Raw genomic sequence first — 22,586 nt, 5'->3', positions numbered from 1 at the left:
TGTGTGTGTGTGTGTGTGTTTGTGTGTGTGTGTATGCGTAAGCAAAGTAACCATTTATTATTTATTACCATCTTCATCACCATCGCCACCACCACTCCTCACTACCATCATACTGCCAACATTGTATTAGTCAATTTTAATTTTAATTTCTATCTTTTCTCCTATGTAACAATTACGATTGTCATCACTCTCTATAGATAAATCAATTTTTAGATAGTAAGATAATATAATAAGATAATATATTATAATATATTATAATATAAGATAACCCTCCTCCCACATCTCTTCAGTCCCTATTTTCTACTATACTACATACATATATATATATATATATATATATATATATATATATATATATATATATATATATATATATATATATATATATAATTTATTTTATTTTATTTTATTTTATTTTATTTTTTGTATGTTATGTGTAGTGTCTAAGGTGCATTAAAAGAAGGGGTACAGTGTGAGAGTGTCTCAACTTGGGACAGAGATGCTGTCCTATGGAAACCACTTCTCACCTGTCTTGCCTGCCTAAGTGTTTATGAGGTTTTTCCAATGCATATATATATATATATATATATATATATATATATATATATATATATATATATATATATATATATATATATACATATATATATATATACACACACATACATATACATATATATATATACACATACATACACATCCACTTATTTATTTATTTTATTTTTTATATTCTACTTTGTGGTGCATTAAAAACACATGAAAAGATTAGGGAGGAATTGGAAATAATCAATTGATTTAACCACAGCAGTAGTGATAACAATGAACACCAAGTTAGTAATTCCAAAACAGCAATAATAATAATAATGATGATGATGATGATGATGATGATGGAAAAGGTGATAACAATGATGAGAGCAACGACAACAACAACAGCAATTACAACAATAATAAAAAAATAATAATAATCATAACAATAACAGTAATGAAAATAATGACAATGATGACAAAAATAACAAAAATGCAGTAATATCCGTGGGTTGATTAAAAGGTGGGAGGGGTCGGAGTTGAGAGGAGAGAATGGATTCATAGTTGTAAGAGGTCAGAAAGTGTTGGATGGCAGAGGTCGGTTTCAGATGCGTAATTATAAGGGGGAGATGTGTATTCCATTGTAATGAAGTCTGTAATAAGATTTTTCCAGTGGTTAATGTGTATGTTGTTACGAGTTTTCCAGTTCATGAGGATAGTTTTCTTGGCGATGGTTAGAGCTATGAGGAGCATTTTAGAGTTTATAGTTTTATTAGTAATTATTGTGAGGTCCCCCAGCAAGCAAAGAGAGGGCGATAGTGGGATGCGGCAGCCGATTATAGTGGATAGTGACTGTGTGACCTCTTCCCAAAAGTGTTTGATTGGAGTGCAGTGCCAGGTTGCATGAATGTATGTATCTGTAGAATTGTGATTGCAATGTGTGCAAACTTCTGATGTGAAACCCATTTTAGCTAATCTATTGCCCGTGTAATGTGTTCTATGAAGTGTTTTGTATTGTATTAATTGAAGATTAGCATTTTTGGACATGAGATAGATGTTTTTACAGATTTGGGTCCAGAAGTTGGCATCAGGAGCTATTGAGAGATCGTTTTCCCATTTTATTGTTGGTAAGTATATGGTCTGAAGTTGATTTGAAATGATTTTGTATATGTTAGAGAGAAGTTTCTTTGGAGAGGAAATGTTAACCAAGTCTGATATTGCCGGTGGAAGTTCTAAATTTGTGGCTCTGATGTTTATTTTTGCCAGAACAGAAGATTTGAGTTGTAGGTATTTTAAAAATTCATTGCTCCCGATGCCAAACTCCTGGGCCAATTGCGGAAATGTTGTTAATGTGTTAGATTTGAAAATATGATTAATGTGGGTGATACCCCTTTCTGCCCATGTGCGAAAATTCAGTATTTTTTTATTGCTTATGAAGTCACGGTTGTTCCACAGTGGGGTGAGGTTAGATGGAGCTAGTATAGAATTTGTGATTTGGTGAAATTTCCACCAAGCTGTCAGAGTGGAAGCTATAGTTACAACATTAAAACATGTGTGTTGTTTGATTGATTTGGTGAGGAATGGTATGTCAGCTATATTTAATTCTTTGCATAGTGATTGTTCTATATCTATCCATATAATATCGGATTGGGTGGGGTGGATCCATTTGTATATGTATTGCAGTTGGTTAGCCATTGAGTAATAATGAAAATTTGGTGCTTCTAGTCCTCCTTGAACCTTATTTTTTTGTAGTGTGGTGAGTTTTATCCTTGGCGTTTTATTTTTCCAGTAGAAGTGAGTGATAATGGAGTCTAGTGATTTAAACCAAGTGAGTGTGGGGTGGGTTGGAATCATTGAGAATAGATAATTAATTTTTGGTAAAATTGTCATCTTTATTGCTGCTATCCTGCCGATTATGGAGATTGGAAGGTTGAGCCATCGAAGCAAGTCGTCTTCTATTTTTTTTAGCAATGGTGTGAAGTTGAGTGTTAACAACTCTGACAGTCTGGAGGAAATCTTAATGCCTAAGTAGGTGATGTGATCATGACATATAGGTATAAGTGATTGGTGGGGTGCCACATCCCATTTGGTTTTATGTAAAGGGAGGATGGAAGATTTGTTCCAGTTTATTGCGTAATCTGACATTTTTGAGAAGGACTGGATTGTTTTAATTATTTCTTGAGTAGATGCTAGAGGTTCTTGTATAAATAGTAGAATATCATCTGCACAAAGTGAGATTTTATGTGTTTGTTGTGGTGTTTCAATACCTTTGATTGCTGGGTTTTGGCGGATAGCTGCTGCTAAGGGTTAATAAAAATAGTGAATAGAGATGGAGAGAGTGGACATCCCTGCCTCGTCCCCCTGTGCAGTGTGAAGCTTTGTGATGTTAGTCCATTGGTTGTGACTGTGGCAGATGGTGATGTGTATAAAATCTTGATACAGTTAATAAATGACTCTCCAAAGCCAAATTTTTGTAGTGTGGTGAATAAAAATTTCCAGTTGACCCTATCAAAAGCTTTTTCAGCGTCTAATGTGGCAATGAGAGTATCTTTCTGTTGTACTGATGAGTAATGCATTAAATTGTATAATCTGCGGGTATTGTTGGATGCGTGTCTACCTTTTATAAAGCCGGTCTGATCAGGATGGATGATATATGGTATACTTTTTTCAATTCTATGGGATAATGCTTTGCTAATGATTTTTATGTCGACATTTATAAGTGAAATAGGACGGTAGTTAGATGTGAGGGTGTGGTCTTTGTTAGGTTTAGGAATGAGTGATATAAGCGCTGTATTCATGTGGAATGGGAATTTAGCATTTTGTTTTATTTCCGTTATTGTTCTACTGAATAGTGGGTATAACGTTGACCAAAAATGTTCGTAGAACTCAGCAGGGAAGCCATCCGGTCCTGGTGCTTTATTATTTTGCATGTGTTTCAGCGCGGAATGAAGTTCTTTTTCAGTGATTGGTAATTCGAGAGAGGTAATTTGTTCTGGGTTGAGTTTTTGTAGAATGGTGTTATCGAGGAATTGGTTTATGTCTTCTTGGTTTGGGTCCAGATCAGATGAGTATAATTTTGTATAGTATTCTTCAAATATTTTGTTTATCTCAATTGGTGAATTGGTTAGCTTCCCTGCTGAGTTTCTAATGGAGGTTATAGCTGTTTTTTCTTTATTTCTTTTAATTTGACTGGCTAAATATTTTCCGGATTTATTGCTATGGTGAAAAGTTTCGTGACGAAGTCTGTGAATCAGAAACTGGTTTCTTTTGTTTATTATTTCATTAAGCAAGAATTTATTTTTTCTTAATTCTTTATAGATGGTATTTGATTGGTTATTTGCGTGTAAAATAAAAGTAAAAAATAAAATAAAAATAAAAATAAAAATAATATAATAATAATAATAATTGCAATGCGAGAGGAGCAGGGGTCTATTGTCTATACATCATTTCACAGTTTCTAGAATTAGTAAAGCCAGGGAGTAGTGTCCTTGTCTCTGAACAATTGTCCATCAATATATAGTTTGTCTACTGTAATGATTGCTTTTTTACCTTGATTGATCATTGTCTTGCGGATGGGGAAGAGTAGCTTACGTCTGCGGATGATCTCTTGTGGAAATTGGTCGTTGAGTCCGTAATGAGTCCCTTTTAGCTGCCGGCCCTGTCGCTGAACGAGTACTTTTTGTTTGAAATGTTCAAATTTGACGATGATGGGCCGGGGTCGGGTGGAGTTGAGGAGTTTCTGTCCTAAACGGTGTACGCGATGGAAGGTGATGTGCTCAACAGTCTCTGGTGTAAGTTTGAGCTGGTTAACCATGAAGTCCTTAACAGATTTTTCGGGGTCTTCAGTGGATGATTCGGCAATGCCGGAAAAGATTAAATTGTCTCTCATACTTCGTGACTGTAAATCCAGGATGGTTTCTTGCATAGCTTTGTTCTCAGCGGTGACGGAGGTGAGTTGAGTGTTTACAGTGGAAAGTTTAGCGGTAAGTGTGTCCACGGAGCTTTTAAATGATTTGTTTTCTTCTATGAGCGAATCGACTTGTTGTTGACTGTATTCCAGGCTATGGCGAAGATTTTGGAATTCTTTGTGAAGTACTTCGATTAGTGAGAGTCTAGAATCCAAGTTAGATAAGCGCTCGTTGATTGATAAAAGTATGTCAGAACAGCAGTTTGTTTTGATAGGAGTGGATGTTGGTGATGTTGGCGACGATGAAGAATCAGTTGATATGGGAGAGTCCGAAGTGTGCGGTTTTTTTGCTTTGCGTGATCGGCCCATTGTACATAGTCTATTGAAGCATTTGTCAATGTAATCCTCCAGGTGGTCCAGGTCCGAGTCGTAATCCAGGTTTTAATCCAGGTTTTTAATCCAGGTTTTAACCGGGCGTTGTCGTGGCGGGGGGAGAGAAAAAAAAAAAAAAGAAAAGAAAAAAAAGAAAAGTTTGTTGTCTTTCTAGCAGCAGCGCGCTGCCATGTTGAATCACGCACCCATCACACACCCATCACCTAATCGTCACGTGACCCCTACGTCAAATTCAGGATCTTCCTCAGTTATTAACTGCTGGATTCTGTACTCACCATTGCTGTTCTGTGATCATAGAGAACTTGTTATCTGCCGCTGTATGCAGCCATTGCTGCCCTGTGGTAAGAAGACTCAGTTATTAACTGCTGGATTCTGTACTCACCATTGCTGTTCTGTGAACGTAGAGAACCTGTTATCCGCCACTGCATTCTGCCATTGCTGCCCTGTGGTAAGAAGACTCAGTTATTAACTGCTGGATTCTGTACTCACCATTGCTGTTCTGTGAACGTAGAGAACCTGTTATCCGCCACTGCATTCTGCCATTGCTGCCCTGTGGTAAGAAGACTCAGTTATTAACTGCTGGATTCTGTACTCACCATTGCTGTTCTGGGAACGTAGAGAACCTGTTCTCCGCCACTGCATTCTGCCATTGCTGCCCTGTGGTAAGAAGACTCAGTTATTAACTGCTGGATTCTGTACTCACCATTGCTGTTCTGGGAACGTAGAGAACCTGTTATCCACCACTGCATTCTGCCATTGCTGCCCTGTGGTAAGAAGACTCAGTTATTAACTGCTGGATTCTGTACTTACCATTGCTGTTCTGTGAACATAGAGAACCTGTTATCCGCCACTGCATTCTGCCATTGCTGCCCTGTGGTAAGAAGACTCAGTCATTAACTGCTGGATTCTGTACTCACCATTGCTGTTCTGTGAACATAGAGAACCTCTGCCGCATGCTGCTGCTGTCCTGCGAAAGGAAGGTGACCCTCAGTTATCTGATGCTGTCCTGTGAAAAGAGAAAGCCCATTGTCTGCTGCTATCCACCTGTAGTCCCTTGTGTCCTGTCCACCACCTACTGCTGACTACTGCATTTCATCTGAACGGTCATCGCCTTCTGCCTATTGTATATTGTTCATTGCTCACCACAAGAAGGTCCTGGTCCTTCATCCAATCCCCGTTGTCCTGTGAAAGAGAGGTGACACTCAGTTATCTGATGCTGTCCTGTGAGAAGAGAAACCCCACCGTCTGCCGACCCTTACCTGTAGCCTCTTGTGTCCTGCACACTACTTACGTTGGCCTGCTGTCTGCCATCTGAAGGTCCCGGCCCCTGGACCAATCCGTCCCCTTCCCCCCCCAAAATGTTTATTTTTAAACCACAACCTTTTAAAAATAATATATTTAACGATATATTTAGCATTTCTAACCCAAACAACGTCAAACTTGGCACTGCACTTACTCGGTTCGAGAGATATGCGAATAACAGACACACACACACACACACACACACACACACACACACACACACACACACACACACACACACACACACACACACACACACACACACACACACACACACACACACGTTTCTGTAATTTATAGATAGATATTAATTAAAACAACAGTGATAAACTTTCTCAACCCAATGCAACCCAGTGTTTTTCATTGTGTCCATTTTCTCAGTGTGGGCATCTTTTATCCACATATGTACAATCAGTACATATTTTCTGCATTCAAGTGTGTATTTATTTGTCTCTGTCTAGTGTCGTGTGCAGTGAGTCTGTGTGCATTTCTTGGTGTGTTGAGTGTCTTTTGCCCACTTGTTTTCCATCTAGGTGGAAAGTCTGCTGTCTGTAGTCTCTGAAATGGTTTGATCTCCCCTTGTTTCTTTTTGCCATTGTCCGTTCTTTTTTCATTTTAACCATTAGTCCTTCTAGAAGAAGCAGTCACTGGTGTTGTTTGAGTCTGTGCCACTCAATCAGTTCCATCAATCCCATGGTGGGTCTCAGGGCTTTGAATAGTAACTGTCACAGCTTTCCTGTTGCTCAAACAGTAGAGTTTTGGCACTTGCAACGCCAAGGTCATGGGTTTGTTTCCCAGGGAAAGCAAGAACTGATAAGAATGTAAATGTGTACTTGAAATGCAATGTAAGTGTCACAACGAGAGTTGTAGATCCAAATGCAAGTTTAGCCCTATTCGGACAGGACTAGTTTAACATGGAGAGGTGGGGATAAAGTAATAATTACCAGAGCTTCTCTGTGATTTTAGTCCCGTCCGAATGTGCCATCTCAGTAATCATTACGGACAATATCAGTAAAGATTATGGCGACTTTTACTTTCAGTGAAAAGGTCTGGAAAAATTACCTTAGGTAATACTAATCCCGTGCGAATAGACCCGCTGTAAATATGTACGTAAATATTTCGTCATTTCGTGTTTAAAAGTAGTTTTCTGCGGTTTTTCAAGTATGGAGACTCTTGAAAAAGCATTCAGTTGCGTTCAAGATGCTGGGACAAGTCTGGCAAAACTCAAGTGTTTTCCACACACCATTCAGATCAGAAAGAAGATCGAAAGAACTTGTTAGAGGCATGAAACATCTTTTAGCGTTAGGTAAGTGCACCCAAAGCAAATCCACCCTGCTGGTGATGAAAGCATGTACAAGTTTCTCTTAAGTCTTGACTGGAAACAAAGCATTTAATTCTTGCAATATTTTTCAGATGATAGTATGCCGATTTAGTTTTTTGACATGACTACTGAAACTAAGGTATGAAAGCTTTAGCGTAAGTTCTGCCAGGAAGACTCAATCAGCGCATCATGTATTACCTCACTTCTAACAAATCATAGAATATTGGTAATTACATTTGTCTGAGTTTGCAGATACTGACTCTGGCAATTATACTGACTAGGGAGTCAATGGGGCTGTAGTCATTAGGCGATAGGGCTAAGTAAATCTGTGTGTCGTCTGCATAGCTGTGCTAAGCAATTTGGTTCTTTCTCATTATTTGGCTCAGTGGAAGCATTTACAGGTTGAGTGGCGCAAGAATTGAGCCTTGAGGGACTCTGCATCTCATGGTGGTCCACTCAGACTTATGGGGCCCTATCTTGCACCCAGCGCAATTGACTTTGTACACCGACGCATGTATCATTCCTATTTTGCACCCGACGCACAGCAGACTTTTCCCTTCACAGACGCACGTTGGTAAATTAGGGAATGAAGTTGCGCTCCCGGGGGGCGGTTCAGCAAAAAGAGGAGGCGTGTTCCGGCGCAAACGTTCCCTGGTGCTATTTTGCAGTTCCAGAAAACAATTCTGCCACGGACCAGGAAAAACCTAGTCTAAAGTCAGTGGCGCGTTTTCATGGCGCATGCTTGGCCATAATGTAGCATGTGCACAACGCTCATACACTTTTCTTCTCTCATCTACACAGACGCAGCAGTTGCCATTTTTGCAAACCATACATAATTACAAGGAAAAATATTCCACACGAGGGAAATCATTGTGGTGTCCATGAAGATGTGAAAAATAGGCATAAATCTAGCTTACACATTTACCATAATTATTATACGCCTGTTTAACCAAAGCTAGTTTGGTCGGGTTTCTCCCATCCCCATACAATGTCACTTCTCTGTCTTTTACGGCCCTGACGAGAACATCGGTCTCCTCGGCTGTGAACCGCTCCTGGCGTGCGCCTGGCAAATCCGCCGTTATAATAGCAAGCCGCCATGGAACAAGCGCGCCTGCTTTTAAAGGGAATGTGAGATGACACTTTGATTGGTTTATTTCACGTTGCGCCCAAATCACACCTGTGAGTAATGTAGCTACTTCAGACCAACCCATTTTAGATCTGTGTTGAGCACAAGAGTCATTTATCCCGCCGGTATAATAGCAACAGTGCCCGAGATCCGCCCACAAAGTTACTTGCGTTTCTGTTTGATACTTGCGTTTCAGATCGTTAAAATAGGGCCCAAAGTCTCCTATACTCACATAATAACCTCTCCCTTCTAAGTATGACCTGATCCATTTTAGGACTATCCCAGAAAGCCCCACCCAGTTTTCCAGCCTGTCAAGAAGTATGTTCTGATCGACAGTGTCAAATGCAGCACTGAGGTCGAGTAGTACCAGCACTGATAATTTGCCTGTATCAGTATTTAAGCGGATATCGTTTATTATCTTTATGAGCGCTGTCTCTGTGCTGTGCTGCGGTCGGAAACCAGATTGAAAATTGTCAAAGTATCCATTGGAGCTTAAGAATTTTTTCAGCTTTTTCAACTTTTTCAATGATCTTGCCTATGAAAGGAAGATTTGATATAGATAGATAATATATAAAGTTAAAGATAGATGATAAGTCATGATGTTCATCCACAGGTTTTCCTGTTTTTCCAGATTTTTTCTTTGACGTTAGTTTTCTCACTTACTTCAGTGAAGTTTCATTGGAAATTATTAGGAATCCATAAAATTTGCCACAGTGCAGTGAGTCAACCAACACATGCAACTCCCAAGAAAAAAATGAAACTGTAGATAGATACTGAGAGACTGAAAACAGCCGTTTTGATTGCACAAACTCACTGGTTTTAGTTACACAATTTGGAACTTTTTGTTCTGGGAACGTTTTGTCCCCATATATGGTATATAAATATATAAAACCATAGATTTATTAAAACATTACAACATAATAACAATCAAACATAGCCCAACACATAGTAAAGGGGGAAATTAATAATAACAGCACCAAGTATGACAACACAAAATAAATACATTTATCAACAATAAGAAATGGGGTCCAAATGTGATTTAAAATAAATAAATCTGTTGAGGAGTGAATCAGGAGCTCCAAATGAATAATCTTAAAAGTTTATGCCAGCTTTTTAGAGAGGGTGATTTATCCCTAATACAAGACATCAAAATATTTTTCCTAACAAGTAAAAAAATCATCTAGCATGTTTATTGGAGATTAATTTACACGGAAGACCTAGAAGTAACAATAACAGGTCCAAATCCAAGACAGAACCAACTATATGACTAACAACTATGTTAGTTTTTACATTTAATTCTACATCAGACCATCACAGTCATTCTAAAACAATAGTAATAATAATAATATAATACAATATATTAGTAGTGCTGGAGATGATTTCCCTTTGAAACAAAGCCTAAACACATTGATTATTGTTCTAAATGGGGTAAAGAGAAACAGATATGACTATAGAATAAACAAGATCCAGTGAATGTAGAGAGAGCTGAGGACATGTAAATATTTTTATGGTGCATTTTCTAAGATGGGACAGCATTCAAATACAGCGTAATCTTTAGGAGGGACTGGAATATTATATTACGAGAGAAATACAGAGCAGGTCAACAGAAGTCCATCATGGTTAAAACGTTCGCTCACCAAAATATAAAATTACAAAAGCAATTAAGCTCATGAGACTTAGTTGTGATTCTCAAATATCTCTCATCTTATTATCAACAGTGTCTCAGATGTTTCTCCTAAAATTCCTAAGGAGAAATAAAAGAAGGCACAACTGAGACACGAGAAAGCTCTGAGTAAAAGGAGTTCAAAATGAGAATGGACTTTGAGAACCATAGGAGATCTCTTTATTGTCTTGCAGAGGTTGCTCTTTTTTTATTATTATTGTATAGTTACTTTAGAAACAACAGATGTAATACAACTCTGCCAGCACACTGCTTTGGGTTAATTCAATTACTTTAGAATCTTAAAGTTCCCCTGTAGTAAAAAAATTGTATCTCTCAAAGGAACACGCCGACTTTTTGGGACTTTAGCTTATTCTCCGTATCCTCCAGAGTTAGATAAGTCCATACATACCTTTTTCATCTCCGTGCGTGCCGTAACTCTGTCTGACGCACCCACCGCTAGCTTAGCTTAGCACAAAGACTGGAGGTAAATGGCTCCAGCTAGCATAATGCTCCCAATAAGTGACAAAAAAGTGACAACATTTTCCTATTTACATGTTGTGATTTGTATAGTCACAGCGTGTACAAATAACAAGGTCACATGAGACAAAGCCATCTTCTAACCGTATACATAATGGGAACTATATTCTCAGAAGGCGAAGCACTGCTACTTGGGCGGAGACAGAGTTACGGCACGCACGGAGATGAAAAAGGTATGTTATCTAACTCTGGGGGATACGGTGAATAAGCTAAAGTCCCAAAAAGTCGGCGTGTTCCTTTAAAACTCATCTTTGATCACCAAAATTACATATTTAAAAGTTTTTTTTTCTGCGACAAAAATGTCTTCATGCCTCAAAATAGCTTGAATATAACTCTACACCCTTGCTTTATTTATGGCGCTTTTCCACTACACAGTACCAGCTCGCCTCGGCTCGTCTCGACTCGCCTTTGTTTGGTTTTCCACTGTGTAAAAGTTGTACCTGTACCTGCTTCCAGGTACTTTTTTTTCGTACCACCTCCAGTGAGGTTCTAAGCGAGCTGAGGCGAGCTGAGGCGATACTAAAATGTGACGTGAAAACACGGCAGACTGCTGATTGGTCAGAGAGAATCGTCGCTATTCACTGCGTCATCATTGCACGCGCCAGACGGAGTATCCTGAATAAAAAACAGCAAAAACAAAAACATCCAAAAACAGCATACAGTACACTCGATTTTCTCCATTGTCCTGTGTGTGTGGGTAGCGGGTGTGTGTCGCATAGAAGATTAAGTCACGGCAGTTTTCTGCGGCGTCGCTATGACGACCAGGTACTATTGTGGAGGTACTATCTGCAATGGAAAACGGAGCGAAAAGCGAGCCGAGCCGAGTCGAGCTGGTACTGGTAATGGAAAAGCGGCATTAGTATACGCGGATCTATGAATATGCTTATTAGCCCCGCCTCCACTCATTCACACCAGCTCAGAGATTCACTCGGTCAACTTACTGAGGTAAACGCTGCACGTTATCGTACACGGTATCACACTTTACAACGTCGGACACATAATAGTAATAAGATTAGCCTCAGGTTTGAACAACTCAGAATGTCAGTGGAGAAAGGTACATAGTTCGTCATAACATTGTAATATACATCATACACTCGCTATATTGCTAAATCTACCCGATTTTTCTTATCAACAGAAAAATATACCGGGATAACCTGGCTTCTCTTGAGACTTCACTGCTTTAGAGCAGTCATAGTTAATGATATGCTAAAGCCCGTTGGCACGTTGATGTGATTGGTTACAAGGTAGTTTGTGACGTCAGAAACATCAGCAATTTCAAACCGTGTTTTTTAGACTGTCTTAGGTTCACTGCAGTTTTGGAGTGTTGTACTAAGAGTTTAACCATCTGGGGTCGGCTGTCGCGCCGGTGTGACAAGCTCGCTTTTTTTCTTATCAGTGCAAAAGAAATTTAAAATATTCTGTTGATTTTGATCTTACATATACGTGTTGTACATCAATCGATTCTGTTAAGTGTCTTAAGTGTATACTCACAATAAAAACAAAGTGTTGTGCTTTTCGCCAAATAAAGAAAAATAAACATGATGCGAGTTCTGCCTTCTCTCTTTCAGTGAAGTCCATTCTGAAATGTGTCCGAAAATGAACTAACTCAGTGAATACTCAGTCACACAGGTACAAGAGATATGTCTTTATAAAGCTTGAATTCTCTTCTTTTAAATGAAGTAATTTATAAAAAAAACCTAATATTCTCTGTTTATGTAATCTGTATGAAAAGAGAGAGATGTCAGTTGTTCTCATTTCAGCTCATTATCTGCTAATGTGAACTGAAATCTCATTTCAGTGATTATCTGCTACGGAGAGTGCTCGCTATTCAAACTCAAATGATCTGAGGCAATCGGCAAACCTGTGAATGCCCACATCAGCCGGATAAAACACATTGTTTAATAAGAATCATGTGCTTTACGTCGTCTTGCTAAGCTGTGTGAAATAATAGCCTACTATCGTAATAATAATCCTGGGAAATTTACCTCAGAAGTGCTGGTTTAGTTCTCTTACGAGAGGTTCTCTCGTATTGCGTAAGCTAGCTTACGCTGCGGGAAAGTCTCCTTTCTCGAGATACTGAAGCCAAAAATTATCCTTAATTTTTTAAAACTTTGTCAACGCAGTGCGGCAGCCTGCAGACCTAGGGCAGGCGAATCGCGTGCCCATTGGCTGCTCTGCGGCAACTGCAGCAGCCTATGGCTGAGCCTTGCGCGTGACGTCACGTCCAATGAGCGCGCTTGGCGCGCTTAATGCGTCACAGCCCGTCATTAGGGGTGTGGCTTAGCGTATATAAGCAAGGAACAGAGGCTGCTTCACTGATTTCTGTCTCTTCAGCGAAGCTCTTCGCATCGCTGATCTTCGAGGAAGCCGCCGTCGAATCAAGCGACCAGCACGCCGAGGATTTCAGCCTGAGGACGACGGCCGCTCGCCGCCTTCAGCCTTCCCTGCCTGCTGCGCCATCCGGCATATATATCCTTTCATTGCTCTGTGTTGTGTGTTTGTGTGTCCGCCGCGACACACCTGCATCTAAAAGAGCGCGAGGCGTTGTTGCAAATGCCTCGCTCATCCTGTGGCTCGTGCAGAGCTGCGCTCAGCGACGGAGACTGCCACGTGTTGTGCACTCTCTGCCTGGGCTTCGACCACGCAGCCCGCGCTCTCTCCGAGGGCGGCTGCGACCAGTGTGAGGAGTTACCGATGTCGACCCTACGGGCTCGACTCGCTAAGTTCGAGGAACCTCCACCTTCTCCGGCCACTTCTTCTGGGCCACGTAAGAAGAAACGTCGCTCCCAAAGGCCGCCGGAACTGGACGCTACAGCTGAGCGCTCGCCGGAACCTCTCCCGCGAGCCTCGCTCTCTCCTTCCCCCCCACCATTCACCGACGCGCAGCTGCCGGCCTCTGCCCGCACTGCCGTCGTCCTGGGGGATGATGCAGATGATGCCGCTGACAGCTGCTCTCTGCTCGCGTCTGACAGCGAGGACTGGTCGGGCTCTCACCGCTCCGCCCCCTCGACTTTGGAGTCTGCTAGATCGCGTGCTAATGTTGACGCGGAGCTTCTCCGCCTCCTCACTCAAGCGGTCGAGAGAATGGGACTGGATTGGTCCCCACCTAAGGAACCGGAGCCCAATCGCCTTGACGGGTGCTTTCTGCCTAGCCGCCGCCCTGCGCCTGCCTCTAGGTCAGCACCCTTCCTGCCTGAGCTCCACACCGAGCTCTCTAAATCGTGGAACGCTCCGTTCTCCACCAGACTCCGCTCGCCAGTCTCCTCGGCTCTCTCCCAGGTGGACGGAGCCGCCGAGAACGGCTATAACGCTATCCCCGCCGTTGAGGAAGCTGTGGCAACGCACCTTTGCCCGCCGTCTGCTAGATGGCGCTCAAAGTCTGCCCTGCCGTCTAAAGCCTGCAGGACCACCTCAGCTCTCGCCGGCCGCGCTTTCGCCGCCTCCGGCCAGGCTGCTTCCGCCCTGCACTCAATGGCCGTCCTTCAGATCCTTCAAGCCGACCTCCTCCGTGAGCTGGATGAGAAGGGCTCGGGTCCGTCCGCCTTTACTGATCTGCGCAGCGCTACGGATCTTGCGCTACGCGCCACCAAGACCGCTGCTCAAGCCATCGGCAGATCCATGGCCGCGCTCACCGTCATCGACAGACACCTCTGGCTGACTCTCGCTGACATGAGTGACTCAGAGCGCGCTGTCTTCCTGAACGCACCACTTTCGCCCACCGGCCTCTTTGGCCCTGCGGTCAGCGGACTTGTGGATCGGTTCTCCGAAGTACAGAAGGCGTCACAGGCGATGAACCTTTTCCTGCCCCGCCGTTCGAGCCCAGCCACAGGCCGCCCTCAAACTCAGCCTCCTGTGCGCAGCTCTAACCAGCGCTCTTCCAGGCCTCCCAGCGCTTCGCAGCGACGCCAGGGCAGTCGCCCCAGGTCACGCTCGACCAGCCGTCACAGACCGCCGCCCCCACGGGGCCCGCGGCCCAAGATCGCGTTGAAGCCTGAGCCCGCGAAGTCCTCCTAGCATCCGCAAGGAGGAAAAGATGGTTGGGTCCCGCTTCGGCCGGACCGCCATCGAAACGTACAGCTCTGTCAGTCCCCTATGTTCAGGCTACTGCAGCAGCACACACCGCAGCCAACGAGCCAGTAATGACACTCGCTCGCCTGCACACAAACGCCGTTTTCACGGCGACTCAGATAAATCTCAAAAAGAGTATAAGTGCTTTAAGTGTAGAAAATGTGCCCACGCCCACGTGTTATCTGCTTCACACATGTACAATCCCCATGGTAACGCGCCCAGAGCGCTCTCTCATAAAGCGGCCTCACACCGCTCGAGTACTAAATGTAGGAAATGTGCCCACACTTCCGTGCCCACACCTACTCGCTGCTCGCTCTGTCACTCAGTTACCTCAAGTTGCTACGGCTCAAGCCGCAGGGATATTAAGTGTAGGAAAAGTGCCCACTCCCGTGTGCTCACTGCCTCACACAGACCAGGTTCCCATGGCAACGCGTCCAGAGCGCTATCTCTTAAAGCGGAAACTTTCCGCTCGAGCATCAAGTGCAGAAAATGTGCCCACAGCACTGTGCTCACACCTGCCCACTACCCGCTCTGCCAGACAGGTTGCAAACCTCATAAAGCTCCCAAACACTGGCCGTGTCATAAGTGCAAATCCCGCGCCAGCCCACGAGCACGCGCACCCACTTTCAGACACCATTATCCCCACGCCGCTCTCGCGCCTGGGTTATTTGGCAGCAGCTCACGCTCCATCGTCCGAGATCGAGCTTCTAAAATCTGCACAGTCGGCCAGCCCTGTTCTTCTGCCCTCGTGTCCGAGCATCGGCGGCGCGCGCGCCGCCCCATCCTCTCTGGTACAGGTTCCCCATCCCGCGCAACGCGGCGATCTGAACCCAGAGACCATTCGACCCCTAGCTATGCATGCAAAAGCATGGGAAGCTATTCAGGGCGCGTCAGAATGGGTGCTCAACACCATAAGACACGGCTATTCGCTCCAATTTGCTCGTCGCCCTCCGCGCTTTCTAGCGCAGACGGAAACGAAAGTGAGTTTGGAAACAGCGCATCTGCTTCAAGCAGAAATAGCAAAGCTGCTGCGAAAAGGGGCCATAGAGCAAGTTCATCCTTCCTCGAGCGAGTCAGGCTTTTACAGCCGTTACTTCCTCGTTCCCAAGAAGGACGGAGCATTAAGACCTATTTTAGATCTGAGACATTTGAACAAGGCTCTCATGAGACGGCCGTTCAGGATGATTACAACCAGACAGATCCTTGCGCAAGTTCGCCCAGGAGACTGGTTTATCTCTCTCGATCTGAAAGACGCGTATTTCCAGATCCAAATAACTCCCCGTCACAGGCCATTCTTGAGATTCGCCTTCGACGGTCGAGCTTATCAATACACAGTCCTGCCGTTCGGCCTGTCTTTAGCACCCCGTACATTTACGAAATGCATGGACACGGCTCTCGCTCCCCTGAGGAGTCAGGGAATGCGAATTCTGAACTATCTGGACGATTGGCTCGTTCTAGCGCAGTCAGAGACAGAACTTGTGTCTCACAGAACAGCGCTTCTCGACCACCTGGAGGGTCTGGGTCTAGCGGTCAACTGGACCAAGAGCTCGCTCTCGCCCCGGCAGTCAATTTCCTTTCTCGGAATAGAACTAGACTCGGTGGCAATGACGGCCAGATTGTCGGAGCAGCGCGCGCGCCGCATTCAGCGCCTCGCTGCATCCTTCAAAGAAGGCAACCAGGTTCCCCTGAAAGCATTTCAGCGCATTCTGGGGTATATGGCCTCAGCTGCAGCAGTGCTTCAGCTGGGTTTACTGCGCATGCGCCCGCTTCAACGCTGGCTGAAAGCGCGCGTATCCCATCGAGCCTGGGCGACCGGCGGCTCGCTAATCAGAGTGACTGCAGCCCTGGCTAGCAGCCGAATGGTATCACACTGGAGTGACTATGGGAGTGGTTTCACACCGGAAAGTTGTCTCAACAGACGCGTCCAACCTAGGTTGGGGAGCGCTCTTCGAAGGCAGACCGGTCTATGGCCACTGGTCAGACCAGGAGAATCTCCTACACATAAACTGTCTAGAGATGCTTGCGGTCGAGAAAGCGCTCATGCACTTCCTCCCATTCCTCCATGGTCACCATGTTCTAGTCCGCACGGACAACACTTCAGTAGTGGCCTATGTGAACCGCCAGGGCGGTGTCAGATCAAAGCAACTCTGCGCCCTGACGGAACGCCTCCTCGTATGGGCTCAGCACTCTCTGCGCTCTCTGAGAGCATCGCATGTGCCTGGCCATCTGAACGAGGGCCCCGACAGACTGTCCAGGGACAACGTTCCCCCTGGGGAGTGGTCTCTACACCCCCAAACAGTCCAGTCGCTGTGGCGCCGCTTTGGCAGAGCGAAAGTCGACCTCTTTGCGTCAAAAGACAACGCACACTGCCCAGTGTTCTTTTCAAAGAGCGAGGACGCGCTGGCCCAGACATGGCCCAGCGGCCCGCTATATGCGTTTCCACCGATCTCTCTGCTGCCTCAGGTCATCGAGAGAGTCAGGAAAGCGCGCCACACAGTGCTCCTCATAACCCCGTTCTGGGAGAACCAAGCTTGGTTCCCGGAACTCATACAATTGGCAGACTCAGCCCCCTGGCCGATTCCGGTACGGAGAGACCTTCTCTCTCAAGCCCACGGCTCGATTTGGCATCCCCACCCAGAGCACTGGTCTCTGCATGCGTGGAGCCTCAACAATTACATGCTGATCTGCCAGAAGGGGTGATGAACACGATCATACAAGCTAGAGCCCCCTCCACGAGGCGGCTCTACACGTCTAAATGGTCGGTGTTTAACAAATGGTGCACTACCAGAGGGCTTAATCCACAGACATGTGGGGTCTCGCACGTACTGTGCTTCCTTCAAAAGCTACTGGACGCGGGCAGGTCCCCCTCCACGCTCAAAGTCTATGTCGCGGCCATTTCAGCGCTCTCTGTCTCAGAGCCGGGCCGCGCATTAGGAAGGAACGAGTTTGTCATCCGCTTCCTTAGAGGAGCGAGGAGGATGAACCCCCCGCGACCCCCTTCGGTTCCTATGTGGGATCTTTCACTGGTCTTAGACGCACTGAAAGCACATCCCTTTGAACCCTTAGAAACTGTGGATATGAAATACCTCACGCTCAAAACCGTTTTTCTGATAGCTCTGTCTTCAGTAAAACGTGTGGGAGACCTTCACGCGTTATCCACTAACGCTGCGTGCCTCGAGTTCGGACCCAATAACTCTAAAGTTATTCTCAGACCGAGGCATGGGTACGTCCCCAAAATTCTGGGCACTCCCTTCAGAGCGCAGGTCATTTCCCTTTCAGCCCTGCCGAATGCTGGCTGCGAGGCAGATAGTAATCTCCTCTGCCCAGTTAGAGCGCTAAAAAACTATATTTCACGCTCCGCCGCCTTCAGGCGTTCAGAGCAGCTCTTTGTTTCGTTTGGTGGGCGCACCAAGGGTCTCGCCGCCTCGAAACACACCCTGTCCAGATGGATAGTTGATGCTATCGCAGCTGCTTACGCATCTAAAAACCTGCAGTGCCCTTTGGGCATTCGGGCACACTCCACCAGAGGCATGGCCTCATCGTGGGCGTGGTCCAGGGGGATTCCCATTCATGACATTTGTGCGGCGGCAGGCTGGGCCTCCCCCTCCACATTTGTTAGGTTTTACAACCTGGAAGTTCCCGCTTTGCAGGCCTAAGTGCTATCAGTCTAAGTCTCGCGTAAGCCAGCCCACTGTCTGTGCGCGGGCTATGTTGCGGATTTAGCTCTACTGGTTGAGCTACACTATGTGGGAAGTGTTAGTTGGACCGGCTGTGCCGCTCCCTGCCCCATATTATGTGCTTGTGTACTGTGGTATCTTGGCCGCCCAGCTCCGCTTCGCGTTCCCTGGACCCCCCCATGGGATTCATTCAGGATGCTGGGCGCGCACGGCGTTGACAAGGGTGTTCCCGCAGCGTAAGCTAGCTTACGCAATACGAGAGAACCTCTCGTAAGAGAACGTACTCGGTTACTAACGTAACCTCTGTTCTCTCTAGAGAGGGAACGAGTATTGCGTAACCCGCCGTGCTCTCGCCACGAGCTCATTTCGCTTCATGCGACAGAAACCAGTGAAGCAGCCTCTGTTCCTTGCTTATATACGCTAAGCCACACCCCTAATGACGGGCTGTGACGCATTAAGCGCGCCAAGCGCGCTCATTGGACGTGACGTCACGCGCAAGGCTCAGCCATAGGCTGCTGCAGTTGCCGCAGAGCAGCCAATGGGCACGCGATTCACCTGCCCTAGGTCTGCAGGCTGCCGCACTGCGTTGACAAAGTTTTAAAAAATTAAGGATAATTTTTGGCTTCAGTATCTCGAGAAAGGAGACTTTCCCGCAGCGTAAGCTAGCTTACGCAATACTCGTTCCCTCTCTAGAGAGAACAGAGGTTACGTTAGTAACCGAGTACGTTTCACTTCGAGGAGCAATGGATTCAACTGAGGATTGTGAATAGTAAGTTCTTTATTCTTAAGTGCTTTGTTCTAATCGCGATATGGAATAGTGTCTGTAAACCGAAAAAAAGACTCAATGTTTGAAAATATGAATTGCGTGTCTGTGTATGAATGAATGGCACAGATGCACGCTGTTGTTTACTACAGCTGTAGTAAACAGCAGCGCGCATCTGTGCCGTTAATTTTTACATGAAGACATCTACTAGTTTAGCTTTTACCAAACTATATTGCTATACTGAGATGAGTAAAAATCGACTGAAATATGTTGAAATAAAATGTCCCATCCCAAGATAACAACAGAAAAGCAGATGGGAAATAATTAGCATAGCTGCTGTTCATAATATTAATATTAATGCATTCAATCTGATTCAACTGTAGCATAAAAGGTAAGTATTATGTGAATGCTTGGCTAAAGAGATGCGTCTTTAATCTAGTTTTAAACTGGGACAGCGAGTCTGAGCCTCGAACAATATCAGGAAGGCCATTCCAGAGTTTTGGAGCTAAATGTGAAAACGCCTTCCCTCCTTTAGTGGACTTAGATATCCTAGGAATGACCAGAAGCCTCAAATTTAGTGATCTTAAGGACTGCGATGGATTGTAGGGTGATAGAAGTTTCGTTAAATACCCAGGAGCTAAACCATTTAGGGCTTTATAAGTCAGTAGAGAAGAGTCTCAATGGAGAAAGGATAAGCTACAGGTTTCTCTTCAAATTATGAGGCAGTGTTTTTCAGACTATCAGGCTGCAGTGAGAACTGCAAGGCAAAATTATTTCTCCAGTGTCATTGCACAGAAATGCAATGCCCCTTCAGCCCTCTTCACGACGATTAATAGACTTCTAAAACCAATTGCAGTTCTGCTTTAACTCCCTCATTGGAAACATGTGAAATGTTTCAGACATTTTTTATGGAAAAAGTGGAGAAGATTAGATCCAGTCTTCACATACTGCCGGGTGAGACTGTGTTGTTGACAGACAGGGTCATGAGTTTTAACTTTTTTGAGCAGGTGTCAGTGGCGCAAGTTAAAGACATCATTATTTGTTTGAAGCCTACATCTGATGATTGTAATGTGGTTCCCTTACGCCTTCTCAAGGAAGTGGTGGATTGTGTTGGGCCAAGTATTGCGTCTTCATAATGGGATTGTTCCAACGGCCCTCAAGCAAGCGGTCATTCAGCCACTTCTTAAAAAGCATAATTTGGACCCATGTGAATTGAAGAATTACCGGCCCATCTCAAAACTTCCTTGCCTATCTAAGGTTTTAGAGAAGGTGGTTTATGCACAGCTGATGTCATTTTTAAGTAAACATGAGATCTTAGATACATTTCAGTCCGGTTTTAGGGCAGGCTATAGTACAGAATCTGCACTCTTGAGAGTTGTTAATGACCTTCGTTTAATCCGAGATGCAGGTAATGCTGCAGCTCTAATTTTACTGGACTTGAGTGCGGCTTTTGATACTATAGACCATGCTATTCTCATGAAGCGGCTATCCCAATTGGTTGGAATAGGTGGGACAGTTTTTAAGTGGTTCAAGTCCTATTTTTCAGATAGAGCATTCTCAGTGAAGTATGGCAACTTTGTTTCATCAACGGTTCCCGTCACTTGTGGGGTTCCTCAGGGTTCTGTTATTGGCCCAATTTTATTTTCCTTGTACATGTTGCCCCTGGATTCGATTTTTAAAAAATATGGCATGTCTTACCATTTGTACGCCGACGATACACAAATTTATCTCCCTTTGAAAGTAGGAGAGAATTGTGGTTCTAACTCACTGCTGGCATGTCTGGAGGAGGTTAAGAGCTGGATGACTCATAATTTGGTTCAGTTAAACCAGAGTAAAACTGAGATTATGCTTTTTGGCCCCGCCAGAGGAAGCTTCGATGTTGTTAAATATTTTGGCACATGGTCAGACTATTGCCATGACCAAGTAAAAAACCTAGGTGTTGTGTTTGACCTAGATATGAAATTTGATAAGCAGATTAATGCCGTGGTTAAGAGTTGCTTTTTCCAGATTAGGACTATTGCACGTTTAAAGCCTATTCTGTCGATGAAAGATTTAGAAAAAGTTATTAAACGTACAGTATGGAATTTTTCGCCACTAGGGGTCGCTAACCTATTTACAATAACAAAGGCGTAGTTTGATGACGCAACATTTGCTAAGAATTATGGATCTTGTCGTCAACGTCAAGCCGACCGATCTAATCTATGGATCTAATAATGTTTATGGATGACTGAATACATCGATGCTTTTATCATGACTGTGATATGAAGCAGTTCGGGATTGCTAAGAGACAGCTATCAGCTATCATATAAGGAATATGGACATTTCATTCTACCGAACTAACGTTACACGCGAGTGCAGAATTACTACTCACAGTCACAGGTCAGTTTATTAGACAAATTAAACTTGTGAGGTAACGCAGCGTTGTTTCACTTGGTCTAACATTACACTATCACACTAAACTGTATTTGAATGTGTTGAAATGTATGTGTTAGTTTGTCTGTATGAGACTAGCAGTAAGCTAGATCAACATTAGAATAACATACAGATCATATTCTAACATTTCATCATGTTGAGCTATATAACATTGATTAGTTTTATGTAAATGTGCTCACCTGTTTAATAAAGTACAAGTAGAAGCGGTCGAAGTCTCGGACGCGGAGCTCTCGTTTATATACTGTCTATGGGAGCTCTAGGCATCTCGAAAACACAGCGCTGATATTGATTCTCGTTTTAGTTCTCCTTTTGTATCCAAAGTCTGCTTGCCATGGTCCATAATGTTTGAACGAAACAACAACAGCGTGCAAATAGACATTGCGAACTACCGTCAGTCGCTTTGGTTACTATCAGAGGGCTCTGGTTGCCATGGCAGTACGAGTGGAAACCAGGGAAAACGCGGATATGACGCCATTGACGGCGACAAAACGGAAATTCGTTTCTCGAATTAAATTACAAATTTCTCCTGGTTTGAAAGTTGTTGGAAACAGTCGGGATAATGTAAGTACACAACTAAAAAAAATATATAACATAGATATAGTGATTTTTGCTATTTTTAAAGCAAAAAAAGTTACATATTGTGGCTTTAACGCCTTTGTTCTGTCCCGCCTTGACTATTGCAATGTTTTGTATGTAGGGTCCATCACGCTTGCAATTAGTTCAGAATGCGGCGGCACGGTTGCTAGTGGGTGCTAAGAAAAGTAATCACATTTCTCCTATCTTAGCTTCTCTCAGGTGGCTACCAGTGGATTTTAGGATAAAATATAAAACTCTGCTGTATGTTTTTAAAGCAGTGCATGGGATAGCTCCT

The 22,586-nt window shown here is 44.1% G+C and overlaps 2 protein-coding genes across 2 annotated transcripts in view; one reads left to right on the top strand and one right to left on the bottom strand.

The window, feature by feature from the left end:
* The window catches only part of LOC309502394 (legumain-like), a 165,187-nt gene that overhangs the window by 58,129 nt on the left and 84,472 nt on the right, over positions 1-22,586 (bottom strand). The window lies entirely within an intron of this gene.
* LOC309502584 (uncharacterized protein) lies at positions 12,833-14,788 on the top strand (the record flags this gene model as incomplete). Its single annotated transcript, XM_082174986.1, has 2 exons — positions 12,833-12,932; positions 12,964-14,788. Exon 2 carries the CDS (start codon positions 13,328-13,330, stop codon positions 14,786-14,788), a length of 1,461 nt encoding a protein of 486 aa, XP_082031112.1. The 5' UTR covers positions 12,833-12,932; positions 12,964-13,327.

Source organism: Leuciscus leuciscus (assembly GCF_965113295.1).
Source record: "Leuciscus leuciscus genome assembly, chromosome: 7".
NCBI classification, from domain to species: Eukaryota; Metazoa; Chordata; class Actinopteri; order Cypriniformes; family Leuciscidae; genus Leuciscus; species Leuciscus leuciscus.
The sequence above is the reverse complement of the archived record's forward strand: the minus strand, read 5'-3'. Positions and strand labels throughout refer to the sequence as shown.